General features: G+C 58.2%; 1 protein-coding gene across 5 annotated transcripts in view; it reads left to right on the top strand.

Moving 5' to 3' along the window:
* The window catches only part of NOL4L (nucleolar protein 4 like), a 130,421-nt gene that overhangs the window by 95,561 nt on the left and 9,111 nt on the right, over window positions 1–25,749 (top strand). For all 5 annotated transcript variants that reach the window (XM_070472518.1, XM_070472517.1, XM_070472519.1 and 2 more), the window contains 3 exons: window positions 7,363–7,504; window positions 22,882–23,159; window positions 25,526–25,711. In XM_070472518.1, coding sequence (XP_070328619.1) covers window positions 7,363–7,504; window positions 22,882–23,159; window positions 25,526–25,711 — 606 coding nt within the window. The remainder of the gene's footprint in view (window positions 1–7,362; window positions 7,505–22,881; window positions 23,160–25,525; window positions 25,712–25,749) is intronic.

Below are 25,749 nucleotides of genomic sequence, written 5' to 3'. Positions count from 1 at the left end.
ATTAAGCCTGGTTAATTAGCATTATTCCTGGAGAAAGGTTAAGGTTAGACCGTCCTTTTCCTTATCGGGAGGCCCACCCCCTTCCTCCCCATTCCCTTCTTCCTCCCTTCTCCCCAAGAGCACAAAAGCACAAAAAGTGTGAAGAGGCGCAGATCAATGGAGAAGCCACAAACCCATTAATTCAAATGGAACCTTTTTCCCCCCTCTAAAACATTGATTTTTCTTTCTGTCTGCTCTGAGGGGAGATTAATAACCTCCTGATTTCACCTGAAATGGTGTTTGGACTCTGTGATTTCCTCCTCTTTCTGAGAAGGATTGTGGCTTGAAATAGATTCTCCCTTGAGATAAAGCCCTACTTATCCCAGAATGAGCTGGAAACCCCAGCCTGGGCCCCTGTCCTGCCAGGTGGGGGTTGTGGGGAGAGGGTTGTGGGGCTCTCACAATTCCTCCAGAGAGAGTCATGACCAGGGGGCCCTTCTTGCCTGCCCCTTTCTTCTGGGCTTCGGGTTGTTCTGGGGGAACGACCCATATAGGGCCCAAGCCCCAGTGATGGTTTAGCCAGGAAGTAGTGAATTATCCTTATATTGGATACCCATTATGGCCTAAATTCGTAGGTGAACACAATCAATCTTAATTTAATCCCATCTCAAGGTGGGCTTCTTTTGGAGAATGGGGGTTGGAGACAGCACCACCCACCCCCCTCCCACAAACACTGCACCGTGGCTGGGTGCCAACACCCCATTCAGCACCGTCCTGAGGAACAGCAGGAAATCAAGCACCGGGGGCCTTCCTCCCAGCTGGAAAGGCTGATCTGGGGAAACTTATGTGGCCTGAGTCACCCTGGGGCCATGTGGAGCTGCACTGGCCCTGAGTTGCTCAAGAACTTTTTTTTTTGGTCTTGTCTCGGTCCTTTTCTTGGAAGGAAACTCCTGCAGGGGATTAGTGCAGAGTGGTTTCTCTCGAGCCCTCTGTTCTGCTGGAAGAACCTTGTCTGCTGAAGCTCATCTCTCCAGCCTCCCTTTTAAAGAGACCCCTGTTCACTGCAGGGTCTGGGGTATCAATGAGGCCCTCGTGGTGAGGAGTGCTGGGAAAACAGCCAGTTGCCTTTGCTTGGGAAACAAAAGCCCGTTTTACACTCAATACACTAGTAGGAAGGTGTTGAAAATGCTCACCCCAGCTTCCAGGCACCCATGACAGCAGAGACAACAGAGCATCCCTGTGTCGATGTAGACGTCTCTGACAGACCCTGTCCGTGTGTGCATGTGTGTGTGTGTGTGTGTGTGTGTGTGTGTGTGTGTGTGTGTGAGAGAGAGAGAGAGAGAAAAACCTAAAATGTGGTAGGTGATTGGCTATGTCAGCCCTCCCCACTTCATGTTTCCCAGAAGAGCTAGTATGGCTAGGAAGCAGAGGAGGTATGCTGGCAGGAAGGAGCGGAATTGAGTGGAGTGTCCCCAGGAGCCTGGTGTCCGCCCCTGGTGGCCAGGTGAGCTTGGGACGAGGGCATGAGCTGCAGCCTTGGGACTCCCTAGCCCCCAGGAGCTGTGGCTCAGACCACCCTAAGATGTCATTTGTGCTGTCCCTTCCCGACCAGGATTTTGAACCCTTGTTGCTTTGGATCCTGGGGGGTGGGGGGGTTCATATTCCATTAATAAGCCATCTGATGAGCTGAAGTGGTTAAGTTGGGGTCAAATGCGGTTCAGTACCTCCTTGGCATGCTCAGAAGGCTGTGTGTGTAATGCTCGCTGACATGGAGACAGGCAGGGGAATTGCCTCGCACTGAAGAATTTCCAGGGCTTGGGAGGGGCCTGCAGGTGTTCCAGAAGGAGGTGCTCACTTTGTCCAGCCTAATGTCCGCTGGTTTGGGGTAGAGCCTGTGCCAGGGCAGCAGCCTTGAGCCTGGTGGTCTTCCTTGGCAGGAGCTTCAGCCTCTCATCAAACCCACCCCAAAGGGCTGGACAGAGAAGGGGTCTGTTTCCTGCCTGGCCCATTCCTGCCTCCCACCCCTCCTCTGAAACACACATACCCAAGGCTCCTGGTCAGGGCTTACTGCTTACAACAGCACTAAATTTGCAGCAAATCCTTCTCCCTTTCTCTCTCAAAGCAAGCAGTAGAGATAGAGTTACAGCTCTGAGGAGAGGCCTGGAAAATGTTGTGTGAGGCACACCCCAGGATCCCTGTCCTGGAGGATGCAAATGGCTCAACTTCAGAGGCACCAGGAACCCAGTTCCCGAGAAATTGACCCCAGTTGTAAAATAATCAGGTTACTGATAGCACCTGCCCCTGGTTACACGCCATGGATACAGGCACGTTTCCACCATTTCCCCTCTGGTCTCCCATTTTCTCCTCCTCCTGGGCTGGGCAGCGGTTGGTGCTAGTTTGCCTGCAGAGGAGGAAGGGCCTCAGAACCTGGGTGGAGAGAAACTGAACCTGTCCGTGAATTCTGGACTGCAGATAAGAGCAGGGAGGGTCTGGTCGGCTCCTCTCCTCCTGCCCAGAGTCAGGGCTCCCAGACTGGGGTGTGTCCCAGGAGCAGCCTTGGGTGCTGTCTTCCTGCCGCCGCCACCCCCCACCCCTAGCTCTTGAGTTCCCTTTCCAGAAGGGCAGTTAACCCGATCGCCCTGTGACTCCGCAAGTGGCTCAGGTCCTTTGGTGCCAAATAAATGATGACCTTCTGTCAACAGGTGGGCAAGGCTGCAGCCTGTAGGGTGTCTGAAGCCAGAGTCAGGAGTCACATGGGGTCTAGGGAGAGGGACCCCGGAAGTAATGGATTATACACACTCCTTTATTTTTTAATGAAAGTTTCAATGAAGTTTGTTTACAGAAAGAGAAATTAGTAGACCAAGTTTCCTTGAGATTCCAGAGTGCCCGACTTGTGATCTCTGGGCCTGCTCTCTGTAACCCTCACCATTACCTCCTGCAGGTCCCTCCGGCCCAGCTATGTCCCACTCTGCGCATCGCTGGCGGGCTCTGAATTACGTGCTGGTAATTGCCTGTGTCACTGGCCTGCTCCTGGAGCCTGGGCCTGGTGTGAGCCGGTGAGGTGACAGTCTGCAGGGTGCTCTGCCGTAGCAGATGGATGGCAAAGGGGGCTTGGGCAGCCTTCTCTCGGCAGGCCCGCCCAGAAGTGAGGATATGGGAGTTGATTTTGACTGGAACTTATAGTTTGGTGTATTTTTTTAAGTTAGGCATCATAAATTTGATTTCTTACTTAAAAATTGACTGTATCGGGGACTTCCCTGGTGGCCCAGTGGCTAAGACACTGCGTTCCCAAGTGCAGGGGGCAAGGGTTTGATGCCTGGTGGAGGAACTAGGTGCCACATGGCACAACTAAAGATCCAGCATGCCACAACTTAGACTACAACTAAGGGGCCAAATAAAAATAAATAAATCTTTAAAAATTTCTGTATCAGTGGTGCCAAAAGCTTAAATAGAACCGTCACCCACAGAACAGGGATTCATGGGTGCTGTGAGCACGCGAGCTTGATAGTCAGTGGATAACTGGAGAGGGGGTTCCCCAGCCCCCTTCTCCTTCAGGGCTTACACGTGGGTCTAAAGTTTTCTCTGTCCTTCCCTAAATAACAGGGCCCTGGAGGGAAGGAGTCCTACTGTAGTCTTAGTGCTCCTAACACAGCAGCAGCACACAGTAGGTGGTCCATCAGTCCGCATCTATTCATTGATAAGAGTGGTCCAGGTGTGGGTGTAAATATAGCTTCATCTCCCGTGAATTTCCTTTGGTTCTCATCCTGAGACGCTTTGTTGTTAAGGAATCTTTCGACTAAAAGGAGGAAGTGTGGTGAGGTTGGCCCCTTGGAGTGGTGGACTGTGATGTGGGCGCTGAGCACATCAGATCTCACGAGCCCTGGGGCAACTAAGGCAGGTCCAAGGGTGGGAGGCGGGTACCAGGTCTGGAGAGAGGCCTGACACGGGCTCCTGCTGTTCCTATTGGACAAGGAAAGCTCAGACAGCCCTCGTCTCAGAGCCCCTCATGGATGGGCACTGGGTGCTCTTCCTTATTGGGTGATCGCAGTTCAGTGTAAAATGTAGCCCACCTCTGCCCAGTTTGGCCTGTCCGGGCAGGGAGACGTGGAGGGGGGCCATTTGGGCCGACAGTTAAGTGATCTGAGCCAGAGAAACCCGAGGCTCTGCAGGGGGGCGCCTGGCAGCTGCAGGCAGGGAATGCTGCACGGCAGCACGCTGCCACCCGCCTGCCAGCCAGGGTCCAGGTTTCATATGGCCTCCTCAGGAACCATGTGTAACAGGACCAAGCCCCTGCTTGTCAGACTGATGCTGCATCCTCGTTAAACCCCTGTGTCATGCCAGGCAACTCAGCCAATTTGACTGGTCTCACTGGCTTTGTCCAGAGAACATAGAGCCCGCTCCCCACTCTTGGAAGGACTTAAGGCTGTCTGCGGGGAGACAGGGCAGAGAGCCACTGTGCTGGCCACTGCAGCTGAGTTCTCTGCTGCCCAACTGCTGGGCTGATGGTACAGACAGGCAGGCAGTGTGAGGCAAGGTGCGATGGAGCCTGAGCTGGACTTGATGGAGAAGGGGGACACGCGTTTGGAGTTTGGGTTCTGAGGTGCCGCAGCACTGTGGGCATTCCACGTGAGGGGCTGGGAAGGAAGCAAGCACCTGGGCCTTCAGGACTGCACACCTCTGGCTCTGCCACTTGTTAGCTCATGACCTTGGGCGAGTGCCTTCACCCCTTGGAGCCTCAGCTTCCTCATCTGTAGAATGGGGCTGATAACTGCACGCACTCAGTGGGCCTGTGATGCACTTGGCAACTGATAAACCACGGCTTCCATCGTTGTTATTTTAAACTGTGGCCGAGTGGGGCTAGAGCTGGGGTTCAGCACTGCACCCAGCGGTTCTGACTTTCCCTTGCTCTTTGATGAAGAAAACCTGTGTGTTTAGTGGAACTCCTTTCTCTGAGTGGAAGATGCCCACCTGGGATTATGCGCCCCTTCGGAGGAGACACTGCTGAATGGCTTCACTGCCCACGCAGCTCACCCATCCCCTAGTTACAGTGACCTCCTGACTGCCTGCTGGAACCCACCAGCCTGTGCCAGCATGTGTTCCAGCATGTGCTGGGACCCACCAGCTCCCCTCACGGACCGCCTGTCACAGCCTCCCTCACTTCTGCAAGCCCCTGCTTTGATTGCCCCTGACTGCTGAGGCCCTTCTTGGCCACCCGGGGAAATACAGTCCTGCAGGTCCCTCGCCCCTGTTGTCCTGCTTTAGTCTTTATTGTGTTGCCCTAGCACTCCCGATATTACGAGTTTTTCTGCTGATGGTCCCTCTCCCTCGCTGTCCCTCTCCCCAGTGAGCACCAGGAAGGCCATGACTTTTCCACAGGTAAATTTTCCAGCATCTAAATGCAGGAGATCTGGGTTCGATCCCTGAGTTGGGAAGATCCCCTGGAGAAGGGAACGGCTACCCACTCCGGTATTCTGGCTTGGAGAATTCCATGTACTGTATAGTCCATGGGGTTGCAAAGAGTTGGACACAACTGAGCGACTTTCACATAGATGTTCATTAAATAACTTGTTGAATGGATGGTGCATTTTGAGTGGGTGGTGCTCCCAGATGTTAACAGACTACTTGGTTCTTTAAGCCAAAGTGTTTCCACAAGAGCCAGGAGCTTCAGCCGGGACTTCAGGGTCCAGTGACCCCGGGACGGCCAGGAAGGAGCCAAAAGCCCACTCGAGGATGGCCCAGGTCCTGGCTCCCAGAACCTAGATGGCCCTACCCCTCCGAGGGTCCTTCTCCCCACCTGCTCACTGACCGTCACCCTCCTGCTGCTGCCCAGTTAGCGCAGGGAGAGTCGTGTCGCCCTTTTTGCAGAGAGAACCCTTTGAGCGTGCGTGTGTCCCTCCAGGTGTGAGAATGCAGTCTGAGTGAGGGTGAGTGAGCGGGCTTCCACCCAGGGCCGGCTGTGGGGGCGCGTCCTTGTGTGTGAGGAGCAGGGAGCCTGTGGGAGGGAGGCAGGGCGGCTGCATGTGGGGGGGGGGGGGGCGGGCCCCTAGGGCACACGTGGTCTCTGTGCAGGCAGCGTGGGGACCCCTGAGCTGGGCAGAGCTGTTGTCCTCCTGATTCAGCCGCAGAGGGTACCCACTCCTCTGTGCTGCCCAGAAGCTGTAAATTCCAGGAAGCTCCCTGCCAGCCAGGCTGGTGGGGGAGGGCATGGAGGAGCACCCACTGGCTCCCTAGCACTTGCGGAGCAGATGTGTCTGCCTCGGACAGCAGCCGAAGAAAGTTCAAACCCGAGTGTGTTTGCTTGCTGTAAAAGAGACCTCTGTGAGGGGCCCATGGAGGGAGGCTTTGGGGGGATGGTGCTCTGCCAGAGGTCCTTACTGGGGGCCCACAGAGGCCATTGTATCTCGCCAGACGGGGGAGGGGAGGGGGAAAAGCCAGAGCTCCAGGGTGTGGGAGCTGCTGGGTCGTCTTTCTTGCGTTTTACAGCCAGCTCCCAAACACAGTTGCTAGCTGCTGCTCCTGAAAGAGGCTGGGCCAGAAGGAGGTGGGGTCCCTTCCCACTGGAGGGCTGGGTGGAAGGGGCCCCGCCCCGGGGGTTCCCGGATGCCTGGCCCCTGGCTCACTGAAGCCAGCAAGGGGAGAGGAGGCAGGCGTGGTCCTCGCCTGCAGGCCCTCCGGCTGTTTGGAAGGCCCTGGCGGCCCCCCAGGCCCTTGAGCCGAACCCCCTTTGCGGTCTGATCCAAACCCTTGCCTGCCCCACCCCCTTCCTTCGCTATACTTCTGGGGCTGGCCTTTTCAGCTCTGGAAGCCGCCCAAGAGCATATCTTTGAAGCACAGCAAAGGTTAGGAAGGAGGAAGACAGAAATGTCCTCTGGGCTGGGGGAGTGGGAGAAAGGAATTCCATGCATGCTCCACGGGAGTTGGGCGGCCAGCGTGGTGGGGGCCGTCAGCCTGGCCTCAGCAGTGCCCGACGTGTCCTGCTGCCCACGTCTGCCCGCCTGGCCCTACGTGAAGTGAACCCTCCTCCCAAGGCTGTTGGCAGGGAGTGGGGAGCAGTGGCCCTTGTTTACGGCGCCTGCTTCAACCTTGGCTCACAGGGGTAAGAGCCAGGCCTTGCCACCCGCCCCTACAGGATGCGAGACCTCCTAATTGTCTTCAATTACAGCCAGCGCAGCCCTCAGCCCCAGCTTCCGACAGGAACCAGAGCCCCAGCCACTTCCATGGGTGGGCGGGCAGGGGGAGAAACCCCCCCCACTGCAAGGTTTGGGGGTGCCCTGTGGGGGAACTCCCAAACACCCTTGGGCCCTTGGGTTCACCCTGTATGCTGCCTAGGGGCTGCAGAGAGCCCATCCCTATTGAACGCCCACCTTCTTTGTCCCTGATCAGGATGAAACTTCTGTGAGCAGTGAAGATTTTGATATGAACGACTCCACATGGATGTCAGCTGACCCACACCTGGCCTCCAGCCTGAGTCCCAGCCAGGACGAGAGGATGCGGAGCCCACAAAACCTCCACAGCCAAGAGGACGGTGAGTGTTCCTTTGTGGCCAGCAGGGGAAGGGTTGTGTCTGCGCCAGGAGCCTAGGAATCCGCAGGGGGTAGACTCTGGGCTGGAGCCTCCAAGGGTGGCTGAGGCTCAGGCTGATAGCGGCCCCCAGCGTTCTCAGATCTCCACGGGCCCCGCTGCCCCAGCCCTTAGTTCCAGGAAGAGCAGTTGTTCCTCCCAAAGGTGAATGGCTCAGAGCTCTTTTGGGGATTGATAGCCTGACCACATCCTGCCAGTTTGTCTGCTCTGATGCTCACGGGCTGGTGGGATGTGGATTTCAAAGTTATCATGATTCAGGTCTGGGAAGGTTAACAGTGTGCCTGTGTGCCTGACCCAGAACAGTCCAGCCACCCAATCATGAAAACAGGAGTTGGGCTTCGTGGCCCAGATGTGAGGCTCTGAGACAGGGTCCCTGTCGTTCCCTGGTGCGCGAGCAGGCAGTATGCCTGTCTGTGGTGTGCCCCAGCCCCTCAGGATAAGAGGTGGGCTGGCTGAGGAGCTGTCCAGATCTGCCCTGGCCCTGGCTCCCGCCCCCACCCCCCAGGGCCAGCCCGGCAGCCTCCTCCAGCCTCCCTTGGAACAGAAGCATCTTCTTGGGGTAGGAGAGTTGGGGTCAGGGTCAGACCCCAGAGGTCTACTCCAGCACTCTTGCGTCGAGCCCCCCAAACTGGGCCTACCTCAATTAGATGTGGTTGTGGGTGTGCAGTGGCACCTGTGGACAGAGTGTCCTGGGCTGGGCTCTGATTTTCCGGGAGGACATAAGGTGGGTGGGGGAAGAGCTGGAGAGAACTGGGGTGTAGAGCTGCAATTAGGAGGGGTCGAAGGTCGGGGCCTGGAATGTGGGAGGGAAGGTGCAGGGTTAAAAAGGGGTGTAATGTTAACTCTGCGAAATAGGTTAGCCTTAAAAGAGTAAATAAGGAGTAGGAGCCTTGCAGTTTGGGTCAAAGTTCGTCTCCATGGCGGAACCCGTGTGCCTGCCTCCCTGCAGCCTTCACATGCCTGAAATCTGGCTTTGTCTGGGAGGGACCCAGCACAGAGACAGCCGGGGTGGCCCATCCACGGGCTGGGGAGCCCCGGGTGCGGTTCTGTGAGGAATGGGGTGCGAGGCTGCTGGGAAAGAAAAGGCTTTTGTCCCTTGACGCCTCGGGGGTCAGCACGACCCCCTTGTGCTGCCTTCCAGACCAGCACCACCTTTCAGCGTTCTCACGGCTGGGGGGCCGGGGTGGGGGCGCCCTGGGGTGAGATGTGCCCAGCAGCTAGCCTCCTGCCTCATCTGAGCTGATTGAGGGCCACACCCAAGGGCCACACCAGCGAAGCTCAGCCCAAGGCTGTCAATGATACCTTCCCAAGAAGGATCCGGAGCATTTATTTATAAAAACCCCCAAGTAGTAGGACTGAATGGGGGCCGTAGTCCCCTAGCTCATCCTCAAAAATGCTTATGCTGTTATTGCTTACAGCCACATTTTGGGGGGCTCATGTCTGTCAGAGACACTTTCCAGGGAGATCTAGTGAACTAGGAGCCTCCAGCATCAGGTCCAGGGGAGGGGGTCAGGGTCACATGGCTTCCTCAGCTTCAGGGCTAATAGGATCAGTGTGTCCCCGCAGCTGGTCCCAGAGGAGCCAGCTGGGAGAGCCAGGTGTCTTCACACATGTCCTCCCCGCCCCACCCAGCGCCCCACCCCTCCCCGGCTGCCCAGGTCCCTCCTGGCTGTGGGTGCTGGGGCCTAGGCCGGCTGGCCTGCTGAAGGACAAGGGTGTTTATCAGGGCGGGCAGCCAGAGCTGGAGACAGGGAGGACGGTGTTGACCATGATACCATCAATTTAATTATTTCATCAGAGCCTGTGTCTGGAGGCTGTGGGTTGATGTGCCCGCCAGAGGCCAACCCACACCCAGCACAGAGGGTCGCAGGCCCAGAGAGACCAGCTGACCTGGTCGTCTTTACTGCCCTTCTGGTCCTAGTTCTGGTGGTGACCGCCATGTCTGTCCCTACCGGTGGGCTCCCTCGACCCTCCATGTCTGAGGCCCCCATTGTGAGCTCTGTAAGGGGTGGACCACGTGGATCCTGCTCTCTGCTCTGTCCCTGGTGACTCTGGTTGCATGCCTGGTGCATTACAGGGGCCTGCTGAATATCTGTTGCCCAAATGAGTAAAGGAACGAGCGTTTATTGAATCCCTCCCCGCCCACCCCCAGCCCCCGAGCGCACCAGCCAGAGGGGGATAGAGGTCGGCTCCTTGTTGGGGCCAAGTCAGGCGGGTTCTTTGTTCCCGAGGATTTCCGCCCTCCTCCGCAGCCTGAGCACCTGGGGCTTTTCTTTTAGCCAGAAAATGTGGGGGCTCCCAGGGCTGTGTCAAGGAACAGCCCACCCCTGCTGGCCAGGAGTGCAGCCCAGAGCATTTAAAAAAACTAGGCAGTTTGCACAGGTTCACACCTGTTGGTGGATTTGTTGGGGCCCTTCTCCTCTTCCACCACCTCCTCCACCTCTTCCTCTTTTAACCGAGGCAGATGGAGGCTGGGCCTCGGCGGGGCAGATCCCGTGGCCAAGGCCAGGAATGAATCAGGCCATTTCTCACTCCCGGGAGCTTGTCTGCGGTTCACTGGGAATGGGAGAGTGCTTGGTGGTGCTTTCATCCCCAAGCCTGCCACCACCCTCGAGGCCTCACATCAGAGAGCTCTTTCATGGACCCCATTCCCAGCTTATTGACATCACAGCAGGGGTGCTTGGCTGGGGAACCCCAAAGTGCTTCCTCATCAGGGCGGAGCTACTGTGGGTGAGCACATGGCTCTCACCCCAGCTCAGGAGGGAACTGCTGATCAGTGAGAGAACTGGGGCCATCTGGCCAGAGTTGGGGGATGCCAAGGCTGTTCCCCTCCTCTTTGCTCTTTGGCAGGCATTGAGGCCATGTGTGAGGTTCCCCAGAAGATGAGCATGGGAGTATGGGGACCAGAGGAGGCTGCCCCCCTGGGAAATCAGAGCACTGCCTTCTTGGGCTGAGTGATCCAGGCTGTTCCACCACTCCCTGCAGTCCATGTATAGCCAGGTACCCCCAGACTGGCACTGCACAGCAGCTGGGGGTTTCAACTTTCTTTGGAGTCCAAACAGAACCCTGGTCTCATCACAGGTGCCTGGAAAAACACTCTGGCCCAGGGGCTGCATTTTAGGAGGTAGAGGAGGACAGTTGGAAAAAGCCAACTGTTGAGACTGTCCAGAGATGCTATGGTCGGGCGTTCCTTAGGACTGAACAGCACATCTGTGTATAGTTACGCCCTGTCAGTGGGATGATGTGTTTGATGGCCATCTCTTCCTCAGATCCTGAGTAAGCACTCTGAGAGCCAGTTCTCTGGTGCCCAGGACAGCGCCTGGCACAGAGCAGGTGGAGGACTGTCTATTAAATGAGTAAGTGAACAGGGGCGCAGGCTGGGCAGGTGATCCAGCGTCCCTGAACATCAGAGGCTGGCCAGGCCAGGGCCCTCTCCTTCTTCCATTTCCCCTTGATGTGCTCCATCAGGCCTCTCGCTCTGCCTCTTCCTGAGCGGAAAATGTGAAGCCTGGCCCCCAGAAGGGATGCGGGGGGTGGGGAGCGGACATTACTCACCTCCTGGGCAGACAGGAAGTCAGCACCAGGGCAGAACTGAGGGTCCTGCTTCTTTCTTCCTGCAGGGTCGTGGCGAGGGTGGGGGTGCTGGGTAGGAGCTGGGGGGCCACTGGGGACCTCTTGTTAGTGCTTGTCAGATGAGAGGCCCCTCCAGTCTCAGGCCTCTGGGACCCACTGGACTTCAGCTTGCCTCCCCCTGGGGACACAGTGCCAAAACTTCCTGCCTGGACGCCTGGAGCCTCCCCTCCAGGGCCCGTCACCACGTCAGGACTGAGGCACTGAGGGTCCTGGCTTAAGCCCTTGGGTCTTTCAGGACTCTCCACCGGGTCTGTCACGTGAATACTGAGCCCTGTGGCCCAGGAGGCTGATAACCCCTTCCTGGCTTTGTCCCTTTCAAGAGCCTGCAGGAGAGGGGAAGGCGCTCAGAACAGGGGACCCCTGACAGCTTGTAAGCTGTCTGAGGGCAGGAGGTGTGTCTCTGAAAAAAAATGTCTTTTCACATCTATTACATTCATTGTAGATAATAGAAAAAAAACAGGAGCAAAAAAAAAAGCAATCAAAATTATCAGTGTTTGGGGTATATTTTTCTTTGTCTTTTCTGTGTATGTAATCAGTCTTGTTTTCTTTATTTAAAAAAAAAAAGAGGAGAGATCATGTAGTGTTGGAGTCACCTTTTTTTTCCCCTAGAAGTTGTCTCGCCTCTCCCCTGCACTGATGCTGCATTTTTAAAGGTGGTCCAATTATCCCGGTGATTGGAAGCCCCATTCCTGAGCCCACTTTTTGCTGAACTCCGTGCTGGTAGCAGTTGGCTGTGAGCTCAAAGCTGTGACTAGGCCTTTCCTACAGATGGGGAGGTAACTTGGCCAGACCCCATGTGACCACAAGGGTGTCTCTGACCCCAGAGCCTGAGTCTGGACCACTTGCAGGGAAGGGTGTACCAGCCCCTCTTTATTGTTATCACAAACCGTGCAGCATGGAGTAGCCTCAGGGCCAAGTGTCCTCTTCTGGGCTTTATCCCCAGCCCTCAACTCAGAGCAGGTGCCCAGCAAACAGCTGTTAAGAAGCCCGTGGCAGAGCTGGAGGACCAGCAGAGGTGCCTCGGAGAAGGCTACACTGTGATGTTCAGGCAAGTGTATAGCAGCCTAGGAAGCTTGAGCAGTATGTCAGGAGGAGGCTGGGAGGAGAGGAAGATGCTGAATACCAGGATAGGGGGTTTCTTGGGTCACGTGACTCCAGAAGCTCCTGGTGACCCCAAGCTTCAGCCAGGAGAGAGGACCCCACCCAGTTGAGGGGCTGGCATTTGAAGGTTCCAGGAGGAACGAGAGAGATGAGGCTGCCTCTTGGGCCTGGGGTCTCAACTGGATATGGCTCCCTGCTGGCAGCCCCTGGCACCATGCCAGGGCTCCCCTGAGCAGGTCCGGGCCTGCCCTGGTCCTGCAGTGCTGTCTGAAGCAAGTTGCTCACCTCTGATCCCTGGCTTCTGTCTGTAGTGTGCCCTGGGTGATTGCAGCCATTAATCCTGGAGTGTCTCAGGAGCCCTTTGTGAGAGGCCCAAGGCCTCCTGCTCCCCGGCTCTTGCTGCCCGTGGATGGGGCCCTCCGTTACCCAGAAATACAAACTGGGCAGCGGGGGCGGTCACTGGGGGGGCAGGTGTGTGACTTGCTTGCCCAGGGCTCCGTATTTACAGCAATGCTGCCTCTCCTGTCCTTGCCGGCCGGGGGCCTCTCTCCCCTGTGTGCATAGGGCAGGTCCGAGTAGGGAGTGTGCCCCAACCCCAGCCATGCTGCCCCAGCCCAGACCTGCCTCTGCTCCCACCTTGCTGTGTGGCCAATCACTACCCTTCACTGGATGGCTGGTGAGGACCAGACGATGTGTGGACGGGGAAGGCCGGGTTGGATGGGGATGGGATCATTTCTCTCAGGTGGCCAGGCTGGTGCAGGGGCTCCTGATGAAGAGCTGGAGGTGGGAGGCCATGGCTAGCTGGTGCTCACAGGCTGAGGGGCTGGAGGTGGGTCAGGGGCCTCCCTTGAAAGACTGAGCAGTCCTCCTCACTTCCCCATCCTCTGGACCCTTTGCTGCCTCACCTGGTCCAATCCTGTCTCCTCATCCATCCAGGTCTTTCTCAATCCCATCTGCTCACTGAGCCCTATGGGATTCTGACCACAGCTCTCTTTACAAGCTTGCTACCTGGGTGCTCACAGCTTGCTCTAGCATCTCCTGAGTTCCCATCCCACTCCCCACACACAGGTGCCAGGACTTCTGGGGGCACCTTATGTCTCCCAGGACCCTGCAGATCTCCTGGAATCTGCACACCCAGACCTGTCCCAAGCTCCCACGCTGGCGGCTGTAAGTTAGCACTGCTGTCCAAGGAGAAGGCACCTGGGCAGCAGCTTACCCCCTGGATGCCGGCCACTGTGGGCACTCAGGCTGCCCAGGAGTGTTCCCAGCCAGGGGTGGGAGCTGCTCATTTGAGGGAACAGGCAAGAGGCCGTCCTGCGAGTGGGGTCAGGGCCAGGCCATGCAGGCTCAGAGGCAGTCACCTGCATTTGTCCCTGAGCTTCATCCACTTCACATGTTCTCTGCCCATGGTGCCAATCCCAGCAGGGGCCCCAAGCTTCGTGGCCTGCTGCAGCCTGCTGCCAGTGGCCCTGACAGTCGTGGTTGGGCATCCTCCCTGGTCACTGTTGACATGTAGGGAAGGCTGTGACCTCTTCGATCCGTCCTCCCTGGGATGGCTTCCTGCAGTGGGCTTTTAAACTGAGCCTCCCCCCACCCCCCACGCCTGCGGGTCTTGGTCCTGACGCTGCCTGTCTCAAGTGAGGCTGGAAGCTGTGTCTGGGCCTCATTCTCTGGCTACTAGTCACTTCCTCGCTCCTTCTAGATGAATAGCTCTTAGCTCCTATTCAAGGCTCCAAATGTCCACACCGGATGGAGAGGTGGTGGCGGTGGCCTCCTGCCGTTTACCCTCCCCTGCCAGGAGCGGAGAACTAGGACCCGAGCCCTTCTGGGGATTGGCTGTGGGCTGCCCCACCAGTCCCAGGTCACAGGAAAGTGACCATCGTCAGCTGGGCTGCAGGCGGCTCAGACAATGCTGAGCTGTCCTGGCCTCTGGCCCCACGGGGTAAGGGAGGCTGGGAGACAGCACCAAGAGATCCCTTTATCCCTGGAGCAGGCCGGGCCCCACAGCCCCGGCCTGTGCAGCCTGCCAGGGTCTTGGGCCCTCACAGGCCCCCAGATGCCTAGTGAGGGCAGGATATGTTCCAGGCCCATAGAGGTGACGTTCACCTGCTAAGAAAGAGAAAAGGTGGTCCCTCGCACACCTGGAAGGTTTGCCTCAGCCTGCTCAGCCATCGGGGTGTCAGAGCCCAGCCCCCCTCCCCAGCCTGGGATCCACGGAGACCCAGCTTCCCACTGACCCTCTGTGGAGAGGAGGCCGGGGAAGAGGTGTGCCCCAGAGGCATCACCACCCAAGCCTGTCCAAGGGTGACGTTCCCGGGAACCAGGAAGTAACCAGGGCCACGTCGGCGTCATCACTCTGACCTAAGGACTGGGATGCACCGAACCCAGCCCGGCTTCTGGGCAGGCTGGCAGAAGGCCTGCACTCAGGCTCCGGGGCCAGACTCCAGACACGGTTGTCCGAAGTCATTCTGTTTGCTCTCAGATCACATCATTTGTTGTGGGGTTGGGGCAAGGGATGCAGGGGAGCTGCTCTCTCAGCTAGAGCTTAGCACACTGAATCAGCATTGAGTTCTCACTGCGCGTGCTTGTCCTTGAGGGTGGGGCCAGGGAAACTTGAGCCTGGGAAGACATAGACCTAGGCAGTCCATACAGAGAGTGGTTCCCCTGGGGGCGCATTTGGCCAGTATTTCTTGGGGAGGGGGCTGCAGAAAGTGGGACAGTGGCGGGGGTGGAGGGCTGTCCTATAGTACAGTTGGGCAAGCCAAGGCCAAGAGGAGAAAGAGCACTGGGTTGAGGGGTGCTTTGGGGCATCAGGCCACACCGGGGCCTGTCTGTGCCCTTCTGGTCACACTGTGTGATGGCGGGGACCTCCCCCTGTGGTCCTTTGGTTCCTTCCTGATGTCTGTTCTGGGGGAGGCGGGGTGCAAAGCAGGCACAGTCAGTCTACCCGGTGCCTGCCACATACTTGGTGCCCACCCCCACTGAAGGCAGCCCCCGACCCCAGTCCCCACTGCCAGCCCTGCTCAGGCCACCTGCCCTGAGACCCCAGCTCTCATCTGCAACCTGGACACCTCTCTAGGGACTGCAACCGCAGGGTTCCGGCACTGAGAGAAGTGATTTCAGGTTAGGGGGAACATCACAAAAATCTGGGTGTGCCCTAATGTGGGAGCCACAGACCGCTATTGAAAAGGGCTCATGCAAACTGAGGTTACCGTGTGTGTAAAATACACATAGAGTTTCAAAAAAAATACACAGAGTTTCAAAGACTTTGTATGAAAAAGGGTGTAAAATTTCTCAAATTTAACATAGTATTACATGTTGAAAAGATAATATTTTGGCTATATTGGGTTAAATAAAATAGATTATTAAAATTTACTCCACCTGTTTTATTTTCTTTTTACATTTTTTTAATGTGGCTGCTAGAAAATTAACAATTCCTTATGTGGCTCACATTAAGTGTCTGTTGGACAGCGCCACTCTGGACTCTGAGGGCCTCAGGTGTTGACACCACCTTAAGAAATGAGTCATAAAAGGTTGATCAGGAAGATGGATGCTGTGGAATAGAGGTGCTGGGGGTGGTTTAGGGGGCAAGAATGGAGGCCAGATGGAGAGCAGGACTGGGCCAGGCCTTTGGAACACAGGGATGGAGCAGGGTGGCATTCACAAGGGGCAGCTAGGGTGGGTCCGAAGGCCAAACTGTGGGGCAGGTGCCCAATGTGTCCCCACCGCCCGGGATGGGGGAGTCCTAGTGACACCACCTCACCCAACTCCTCAGTGTCCCCCATTTGACCTCAGGGCCCTCCCCCTTCCTTCCGGGAGGAAGAGCAGGGTAGCCTGCCAGGAGCCTGGTGCTCCAGGGAACTATGCATCATGTAAACACGACCCAGCCACTGGCCTTTTTCAGAGCAGGCGGAGGCCAGACCTGGTGAGGCACACCCCGAATTCAGAGCAGAGTCGGTGCCCCCAGACTGCAGCCCAAAGCCACGTGGGTGGGGGGCAGGGACTGGCTCTTCCAGATCCAGTCCCCCCAACCCCTCCCCAGCCCCCACCGCTGCTGGCTGGCTCTGGCACTCTTGCTTCCCCACCTCCTCCCCAGCTCGTCTCTGGTGTGTGTGAATTATTGATGCTCCCTTCTCTCCCCTGCCTGGAAGCTGGCAGAGAAGGGAGGCGCTGCCTGCCTCGCCACACCTCTGGCCGCCAGCACCCAGAACCCAGGGCCGTATATATGTACGCCCTGGGACCATGGGCCAGCAGACCTTTGCGCCCTCGCCCAGCCCTCCTTGGGAGCTAGCGAGGGTCGCCCCTGGGAGAGGGCACCACTGGCTGTGGCCCCAGGGCCCGGTGTGGCAATTGGCGGCTCGCACAGAGCCGGGCTTGTGCGGGCTGCGGGGCGCTGGCGCCCACATAAGGGCATTGTTTGCTGAGGTAAAAGGGGTTTTTGTCTCCTTCTGGAGACTGGACAGAAGGAGGAACAATTTCCCCCATTCATCACTAATTCCCCCATTTGAATAGCAGCACATTGCCCCACGTTACATAGATGGGCACGCAGTCCTTCCCTGCCCAGAGGCATTCCGGGCCCAGGTGGTGGGCCCTGTGTCCTGCCCAGACCGGGGAGCTGCCCTTCACCGGAGCCCAGGAGGCCTGGTTTTGTGGAAATGCTCAGAAGGGGTGCATTCCCTCTGCTTCCCTGTGGTTCCGCGCCGCACTTGTCCCTGTCACTGTAGCCACAGGTTGGGGGCTGTCTTGTCCTGCTGGTATGATTCTGGGCTCCAGCAGGCTAGCCGTGGTTGGGGTGCCCATCTTGGAGGGGCATCCTGCACAGCCACATAGGTCAGGACCAGGTGGAGACAAGAGGGTCACTTCCAGCTCCGCCTCACATGCCTGGAGGCCTGCACCCCTGGAAGGCCTGACTCCAGCACTCCAGGTGCCCATGGGGCCAGCTGGGTTCTTTCACAGGGTCATAAAGTGTCAGAGCCCAAGAGGGCGTCAGCGGCAACTCCCTAGACTGCAGATAAGAGGAGCCAGGGAGGCGGGCTGTGCCCAAGGTCAGGAGGCAGCAAGGCCCTGCACCTGTTCCCCCAGCCCCGCTCCTGCGGGCATGACTCTATCTCCCTTAAATCACATTGTTTTTGGAGAGGGCTAGGGGCAAGGCAAGAGCTGCAAGTGGATCAGAACCCTGCTTACCCCAGCCTGCGATGCTGATGTTTCTCCCTGTTCCTTCTTTCCCCAGACAGTGACAGGCAGGTCTCTAGGCCAGGGCTGTGCCAGGGTGCTGGCGGTGGGCCCCGCCGCTGGCCCCTCCTGGGGTTAGGGACAGCCACTATGAGGGGAGAGCCCCTGGGGGGTGGGGGGAGGCTCCATTCCCTTGGGCCCTCCCAGGGGCAGGACTGTGGATTACTTAGAGTCCAGACCAGGCCCACAGGATGCGACCTGCCTCCAGCCAGCTTTCGCACTTAAGGAAATCACTGGGTCCTGTAACCAGAAGTCTAGGGCTTTCTTTGGCTTTAGGCATGGATGGATTTTGGGGGGCTTGGTCTGTGCCAGCCTGTCAGCCCTGCTGGGGCTCCCTGCTGAGTGAGCTCTGCAACCCCTGGGCTGATGGGAGAGTGTTGCTTCTTTTCTGCAGAAGCGAAGACTGACTTCCGTGGGCCCACTGTGGATCACTGTGATGGACTGTGCTGACTGGCCGGGCCTGGGGCACAGGCTCACCCTTGGGAGACGCGGGGTGCCCTCACCAGAGAGAGGGGGCTGTGGTTTCTGGAGAGACGGGAACCACCTGGGGCAGCTGACAAGGGGGCTGGGTGCAGACCACAGACAGACCACGTGAGAAGGTGATAAATACCCTGGAAAACTGAGTAAAGGAGTCAGCGTGTCGGAGTGGGGGCAGGGAGGTCGTCCTTAGAAGGTGACCTTTCAGCGAAGCTTGGAAGGAGAGGGAATGCGGAGCGTCCCGAGAAGAGGGGACAGTAAGTGCCAAGGCTAGGGCACAGCTGGATGGGGCAACATTGGGGGACGGGGTGGGGGTGGGGCTGCCAGGAGGGCCCAGCAGGAGGCCTGGGGAGGGTTTGGCTTCAGTATGGGGGTTTGAACTCAGTCCACGGGCTGCGGCTGGATCATAGCCACTGCCGGGGTTGGTGTGGGGGGCATTGACAGATAACACTCCCCCCCCAGCAGCTCCTGTGCCCTGCTGGCCATAGAGGGCTTCTGCACTTGCCCCCTGACCTTCTCAGTGTTGCTCTTGGAGGCTTCTTCCATGGGCTCCTTCCTCCAGAAACCCTACCCTGCCTCCCTCCTGCACAGCGCCCACTCTACCTCCCCGGGGGTAGCTCCGCAGAGGAGGGTCTGCAACTGGGGCCTTGAGCTCGCTGCAGTCCGAGAGGGCTTCCTGGAGGAGGGGGGTTGCAGGGACCGGGATCAAGGACATGAAGCACACAAGCCTCTCCCCAGAGCCCAGTGACCCCTGTAGCCTTCTGTTTGGTTTCTTGCTCCTTAGAGGATGAGCCCCCAGGACAGCGACCGCCCCCATCTTCCCGCTGCCGTGTCCCCAGCACCTCACACAGGCCTGACACCCAGCGGGTGCTCGAGGAAGGGAGGGACGAGGGCAGGGGCAGTGTCTTCGCGGCCCTGTCCCTCTCCCACCTCCCCTCACCCGCCCACTTCAGATTTGGCACCAAGCTGGTCTCTGAAGGGGTCCGGAAACCCACAGTCCAGTCTGGGAGAGTGTGCGTTACAAAGTGAGAAGGCCTGGGGTCAGGGAACCGGTTCTGTTTGTTCTTGTTCTTCAGCACCTATTTGCTGTGTTGGGTGTTGTCTACACCTTATAAATCCTATTTACTGACATGGCGCCCATTTTGAAAGGAGGCGAAGGGGCATCTTCAGGGACACATAGCCCCTCTGCCTTCTGCCTACAGCCCATGGCCTCCCTTGTCAGCAGAGTTGCAGGCAGCGCGTGAGCAGGTTGAGGGCGGCGTGATGGGTTGGCGGGGGAGCTTATGGCTCACCTGTGCCCCCTGAGGTGGGCTCTGTGTGTGGCTGGCTTTCCTGGCACCCAGGTGCAGCGTGGAGGTGGGAGAGGCTTGGCCTGTGAGTCCATGGGGTGGCAGCAGATGGAGCTTGTAAACTGGGGCCCACTGGCCTCCAGGATTTTTGTTTTGCTGTGGGGGAATATTTTGTGGTGAAAAACTTTGTAAAACAGAATTTGCCACTTTATAACCATTTTTAAGTATACAGTTCAGTGGCATTAAGCACACTGTTGTGTAACCAGCACACATTATTTCCCAGATAGAGTTCTCATTACTGTAAATAGAAACTCTGTAACAATTAAGCAATAACTCTCTCTTCCACCCAAACCCAGCCCCTGGTGACCCCTCAGATATTTTCATTCCCTGTGGATGTGTCGATTCTAGATATTGATATTGCATGTGTGTCCTCTTTCAGTATCTGTCCTGCTGTGTCTGGTTCATTTCACTTAATGCTAACATTTCCAGAGTTTATCCATGTTGTAGCATGTATTAGAATTTCATTACTTTTTATGACGGAATATCTCATCGCATAGATAGGCCATGTTTGGTTTGTCTATCTGTCCAGTGAGGTTCTTCAAAATGTAAACAATGTGAGTCAGTCACCAATATTTAAAAACCTGGATATTTACACATGGGTGCCTATTTCCAGTTTTCTTCTAACACCTTGGAATGCATAGCTACACGAGGTCTGGACTTCTGGCCTCATGGGTCTCATCTGCCCAGCCATTTCCCTGCTAGACTGGGGTGGCATCTACCTCGGAGGAGGGGCTGTGCCACCATTGGAGCCTCTGCCTGTGACTCCTTGGGTGGGCAGGTGAGGTGCACAGCCCTGTGATAAGGGTGTTGGGAGCTCAAGAGTCTAGGCCAGCACCCTGGGTTCCTGAGCTGGATGGTCTGGGAAAATACACACACACACATACACATGCACACATGTGCATCCTCATAGCATGCAAGCCTCCTTTGTGCTCATGCCTGGAGATGCACAAGGGCAAGAGGGTCCTTCCTCCCTGGAGAGAATCTGGTTGGGAAGTAGACAGTTGGGGTGCCACCTTTTGGGCCCAGTGCCCAGTGTGATGTGTCAGGAGGCCGTGGCCCTGATGCCCACGCTGAGCATTGTGACACTGGCTCCCTTTGTGACTGGTGTGGTACCCACTGACCTCCGAGCAACCCCTCCTTCCAGAGGAGGAAGGCAAGGCCCTCTGAGGTCAAGCAAGTGGCTGGTTATGGAGTGGTGCAGGGTGTGAAGTCATGCCTGCCAGGTGGGCAGAGGAGCTCAGAGGAGCTCAGACAGTCAGCCAGGATGGACTTGATCTTTGCCCTCCATCTCCTGGGCCCTGGCAGAGACTCCCGAAACCCCAGGTGTTGGGGCTTCTCCGGCAGCTAGGCCCAGCCCTGGTGGGGAGGTGGGCAGCTCTCAGGCCTGCACCTGAGCCGGTCAAGGAGGCATGATGTATCCCTCGGAGGGATGGGCACAGGCTGGGGTCGGGTCTGTGAGTACCTCCTTCCCAGGGACCACGGAGGGAGGAGGCCTGCTCTGAGAAGGCAGCGTTGGGCCAGTCTTTGAAGGTGGACTCACAATTACTGAGCTGGACAAGGCAGGCAGATTAGGAGAGCCCTGGAGCTGTGAGGTTCAGCAGTGGCCAGTAGAGTGGGACCTGGGCTGGGGGAGGCTGCAAAGGTCATGGAACCAGGAACACACCAGCAAGAGTGCAGACTCTCCTTGGGCAGGCTGTGGGCAACAGGAGGGTGGGGACTAGGGGAGTGATCATTGGGCTGGTGCTGGGAAAGGGAAGGGTGGAGACAGGTGCAAGGGTGTGACCAAGGGAAGCTGGCGTGCTGAAGAGGGAACTCAGCCAAGACGACTAGATGGAGGGTGGGGGTGGGGGTGGCTTGGCAGTTTGGCAGCCCATTCACTTTCGGAGTGTTTCAGCAGTGAGCATCTTGGTTGTAGTCACCACGTTGTTTCTCAGCTTGGGACCGGGCCAGCACGCAGTAGGTGCTCAGTAAATACTGCTGGCGAGTTTGTTTATTCCACAAATGCCTAGGTTGGTCACTGGAGTCACTGTCAGAAGAAAACCAGACCCATCTGTGATTGAGGAGTGGATGGGCGGTGAGCTTCCAGAGGGTAGCAGGGCGGCTGGCCTGGGATGTAGCTGAGCAAGGCCGGGATCTGTGGGGCGGCTCTGAGTAGGGCCTGGAGCAGGCCTGCAGGAGGATGGAGGGAGCAGAGACTGCCCAGAGGAAGAGGAGGAGAAGGAGGGGCAGCCTGGCCCAGGGGACCTGCAGCAGCCGAGGGGGAGGGGTGCCGCTGCGCGGAGGCTTTCCCATCCCCCTCTGCCCTGGGCCTTGGCTGCTTGATGGGCAGCCTGGCCCCGCCCCTGGGCAACCGGCAGGCCAGCGATTGGTTGGCGCGCTAGAGCCGCTCGGTCGCCATGGGGACGCTCGGGAGGTGCGCGTGCCCAGTGCCCAGCACCAAGGACTAAATCTTCATAATCTGCGGGCTGGGAGGGGTGGGGGTGGGGTCGTGCGCGACCCTGGCCGGGGAGAAGGGGTGTCCTGGGATGGGTCGGGGCTCCCTGCGGCCGCCCCTCCCCCACCCACCCTGGGGGCTGGTGCAGAGCCGCTGGGGCACCTGGGCGCCACCAGGAACCGCGCGGTACTCACCTGAGAGTGACCCCGGGAGCTAGACTGGAGCTTGGGCCTCTGCCTTCTCAGCTGATCAAGCAGGAGGCTGGGGGGCAGGGAAAGGAGCCTGGAATTCATCGGAAGGATCTAGCCCCCGAGTTAAGTTTGTGCTCCTGGATTCCCCGGCAATGCTGTGCTCTCTGCAGCAGGGGGCGCCCTCCACAGGGCTTTGTAGGGGTGTCACAGCAAGAAAGGCGGGATGGTCCACTGAGGTGCCGGCGGACAGAGACCCTGCCGCCCTGGCTCTGGGTGTCCAGTGTCGTGTGGCCATGCGGGCAGGCAGGTCTGTCTACACAGGCTGCCAGGGTTGGGCCCAGGCCTGCTTGCTGGGAGCAGGGGTGTCACAGTGGAGCCATCCTTCAAGTCAGGGGGTGGAGAAATTCCAGGGTCTGCGGTGGGGAGGGGGTCCTGTGGGGAAGAGGGTGTGAAGGGGTGAGGCAGTGGTGAGCCAAAGGAAGAGGGGGGCGCTGGCCAGGCCCCGTTCAACCTCTGGGTGTGTCGGAGGACCTCTGGGCCAGCACCGGTTGGATTAGACTGGAGGCGGCAGCCGCTCATCCCAGGCCCTTGAAGCTGAATAGTTTGTGGGGGTGGAGGGCAGGAGGCCACCATGCCCTGCACACTCCCTGGCCGCTCTGCTCCTGGTGGCCCTGGTTTCTGGCAGTGGGACCCTACTCCCCACCCCCCACCCCCGCCACCTCGGGGCTGGGGTAAGACTTGGAGCCTCCAGCGGGGACAGCAATACTCACCTGCGCAGGGATGCTCGTGAGGACTACACGGGGCAAGTACCACTTCCCTGAGCTGCCCCGGCCACGTCCCTGGGGGTGTCTCGGGGGTCAGTGGGTGCTGGGGTGGGGCCTCACACCCAGGCCTCTCGTTCCAGACGACTCCTCCTCTGAGAGCGGCAGCGGTAATGGCTCCTCCACCCTGAACCCGTCGACCTCCAGCAGCACGCAGGGAGACCCGGCCTTCCCCGAGATGAACGGCAACGGCGCCGTGGCCCCCATGGACTTCACTGCCAGCGCCGAGGATCAGCCCATCAACCTGTGTGACAAGCTCCCGCAGGGCTCGGCCCTGGGCACGCCCTCCTACCCCTCCGATGGCTGCGGCGCCGATGGACTGCGGAGCCGCGTCAAGTACGGGGTGAAGACCACCCCCGAGGTGTGTGGGGCTGCGGGCTCCCCACAGCTGTGAGCTTCGGCCACTCCTGTACACACAGCAGGGTTGTGCGAGGCTGACGTGAAAGCGCGTGTTACCCGGGGCTGTGGCCACCACCAGCGGAGGCAGGGTAGTGGCCGTGGCCCCTGTGCCATCATTTGCCTGGGGAGGCCCTGAAACGGGAGTGAGCCCCTTACTTCTCCACCTGTGTCGCCATCTGTGAAGTGAGGTTGATGACCTGGGCCCTAGTGGAGGTGGGGAGGGACATGTGGGCTGGCCCTCTGCCTCCAGAACAGGGTCCGCTGTGAAGAGCAGTGGCAGGAGGGCTTCGTTCAGCAGAAGCCCCAGACCTCCCATTTTCTGACTGGTCTGCATACTTGTCCCCATTTTACATATGGTGCAGATTGAGGCCTTGGTGGCCTCAGGGACATGGAGGCATAAAATCCAATAGACCAGTCTGAGGGGGGCAGATAGATGCCCCCCCCATTTGGCCCTCCCCCACCTTCTCCTATTACTTCTGTAGGTCACCTCCAGACCACTAAGATCTGTTGGGGGGGGCAGGGGTGGCTTCTCAGACCCCTACTCTCCTGGGCTCCAGCCGAGGCCCCTGTTCAGGTTTCTTCTACTCCCGGGGCCTGTTTCGTCTTCTGCAGGAGGTGTAGGGTGGGTACTAGTGCTGGCCTGCGTGGTATCTCTCGTGGGCGTTTCTATACAGGAGTCTCTATACAGTCGTCATATGGTCAGTGTACCCGAGCCCAGGCCGCAGAGCCAGGACTGGCAGCGCATCGTCCTCCCCCTCCAGTTTTATTTTTCCAATTTATTTTTTGGCCAAGCCCTGTGGCATGTAGGATCTTAGTTCCCCAACCAGAGATCGAACCTGTGCCCCTTGCATTGGAAGCGTGGAGTCCTAACCACTGGACCACCAGGGAAGTCCCCATCCTCCCCTCTTTGACTGGGCCCCAGTGGCAGGCACAGCCTCTGCACGGCAGGCAGAGAGCTGGCACGAGTGAGGTGGCCGCCGTGGCCTCAGGCCACTCGTGTGGACCACGGAAGTGAGATGGGATCATGAGTGTCACCTACGGTCTGTCTCCTCTCACCCTGGCTAAGAATCTGTCAAGGAGCGCCTGGGAATGTGACTGACCCATGGCACCTTTGACCCTCCTGTGAGAGTCTGACATAGTCTGGCAGGCGGCCAGAGGACCTGGGTGTCCCTGGCCCTTCAGATACTAGGTATAGTGGACGCTAGGTGTGATCCAGAGATGGACACAAGGCCAGGGACCCTGGGAGGGCCAACCCTGCTGGGTGTGGTCACATGGAGGCTGATGGTGGCAGCCACTGCCGGACAGAACAGCAGCCAGTGTCTGTCTTTATCCATTTGTTCATCAGCAAGAGCTGGGTACCATCTGGGCCACTGTATAGCCATGTGGCAGGGTCTGATCTGTTTCCTGGGGCTGGCCACCTACTAGAAGCTATCCTCCGTGAGGGCAGAGACCGTGTTTCCAGGACACTGCCAGTCAGGACTCGCCAAAGCCACAAACTTTCTAAAGGCAAACGACAGTGGTCTTTGTCCTTACCAGGGCATGTCTGGCAGGGGGCAGGAGACAGGAGGGGAACTGAGCTGTGAAGGATGAAAAAGAAGGGAAAAGCAGGGAGGAGAGTGGGGAAGTATATTCCCGGGAGAGCTAGGGAAGGGCTCCTTATTCTGGAGGGCAGGGGAGGGGTCCTGTCTCTGCTCCTGCTGGACAGGGTGGCTGCCCCATGGGCTGGGTCTGGTTCCCTCTCCTCTTTCTATACATGGGCTTTGCATCAGGCTCCCAGTGACTTCCGGGGGTGGCAGCAGACGGGAGAAGCCCAGCCCGGGAACTGCGGGGATGCTCTGCCTGATGGCCGTCTCCTTGGCTGGTTCTCTCCCAGCCCATCTGTTCCCCATCCCCGACAGACAGCACATTCGCTGCTTTTGTGACAGCTCGGTTGTCAGCTCGGGGTTGCAGCCCCCTGGGGACGAGGGAGGAAAACCCTGGAGCCAGAATGGATCTTGGCACAAGCAGGAGAGGCTGACTGGTGGCGGGAACCCTTTCTGTGTCTGCCTTTCCCTTGCACGAGGAGGCAGGTCGTGGTGTGGGTGCTGCAGCTCCCTCCAGTGAGCTGCTCCAGGGCATCAGTTGTGGGGTACGGTTGTGGGGGTCCTTCCTACAGCCGCTTAGAGAGGGGTAGCCGCATTGCTGTCCCCACTTCAGAGGTGAAGGGAGCAGGAAGGAAAGTGACTTGTTCAGGACCTCAGAGCGTGGCTCACGAGGCAGCTGGATGTGCCCGAACCCCCCAGTCCCCACGTCCACCGTGACCTGACCCTCTGCCCCTGCCCTCTTCAGTCCCCCCCTTACAGCTCGGGGAGCTACGACTCCATCAAAACTGAGGTCAGTGGCTGCCCCGAGGACCTGACAGTGGGCCGGGCCCCCACGGCAGATGACGACGACGATGACCACGACGACCATGAGGACAACGACAAGATGAACGACTCGGAGGGCATGGACCCTGAGCGCCTTAAGGCCTTCAACGTGAGTGCTTGCCTGGGACAGCCGGGGCGGGGGCGCAG

The sequence above is a fragment of the Odocoileus virginianus genome, chromosome 9, assembly GCF_023699985.2.
Source record: "Odocoileus virginianus isolate 20LAN1187 ecotype Illinois chromosome 9, Ovbor_1.2, whole genome shotgun sequence".
In the NCBI taxonomy this organism is placed as follows: domain Eukaryota; kingdom Metazoa; phylum Chordata; class Mammalia; order Artiodactyla; family Cervidae; genus Odocoileus; species Odocoileus virginianus.
Note: the sequence above shows the minus strand (reverse complement) of the source record. Positions and strands in the feature narration are given on the sequence as shown.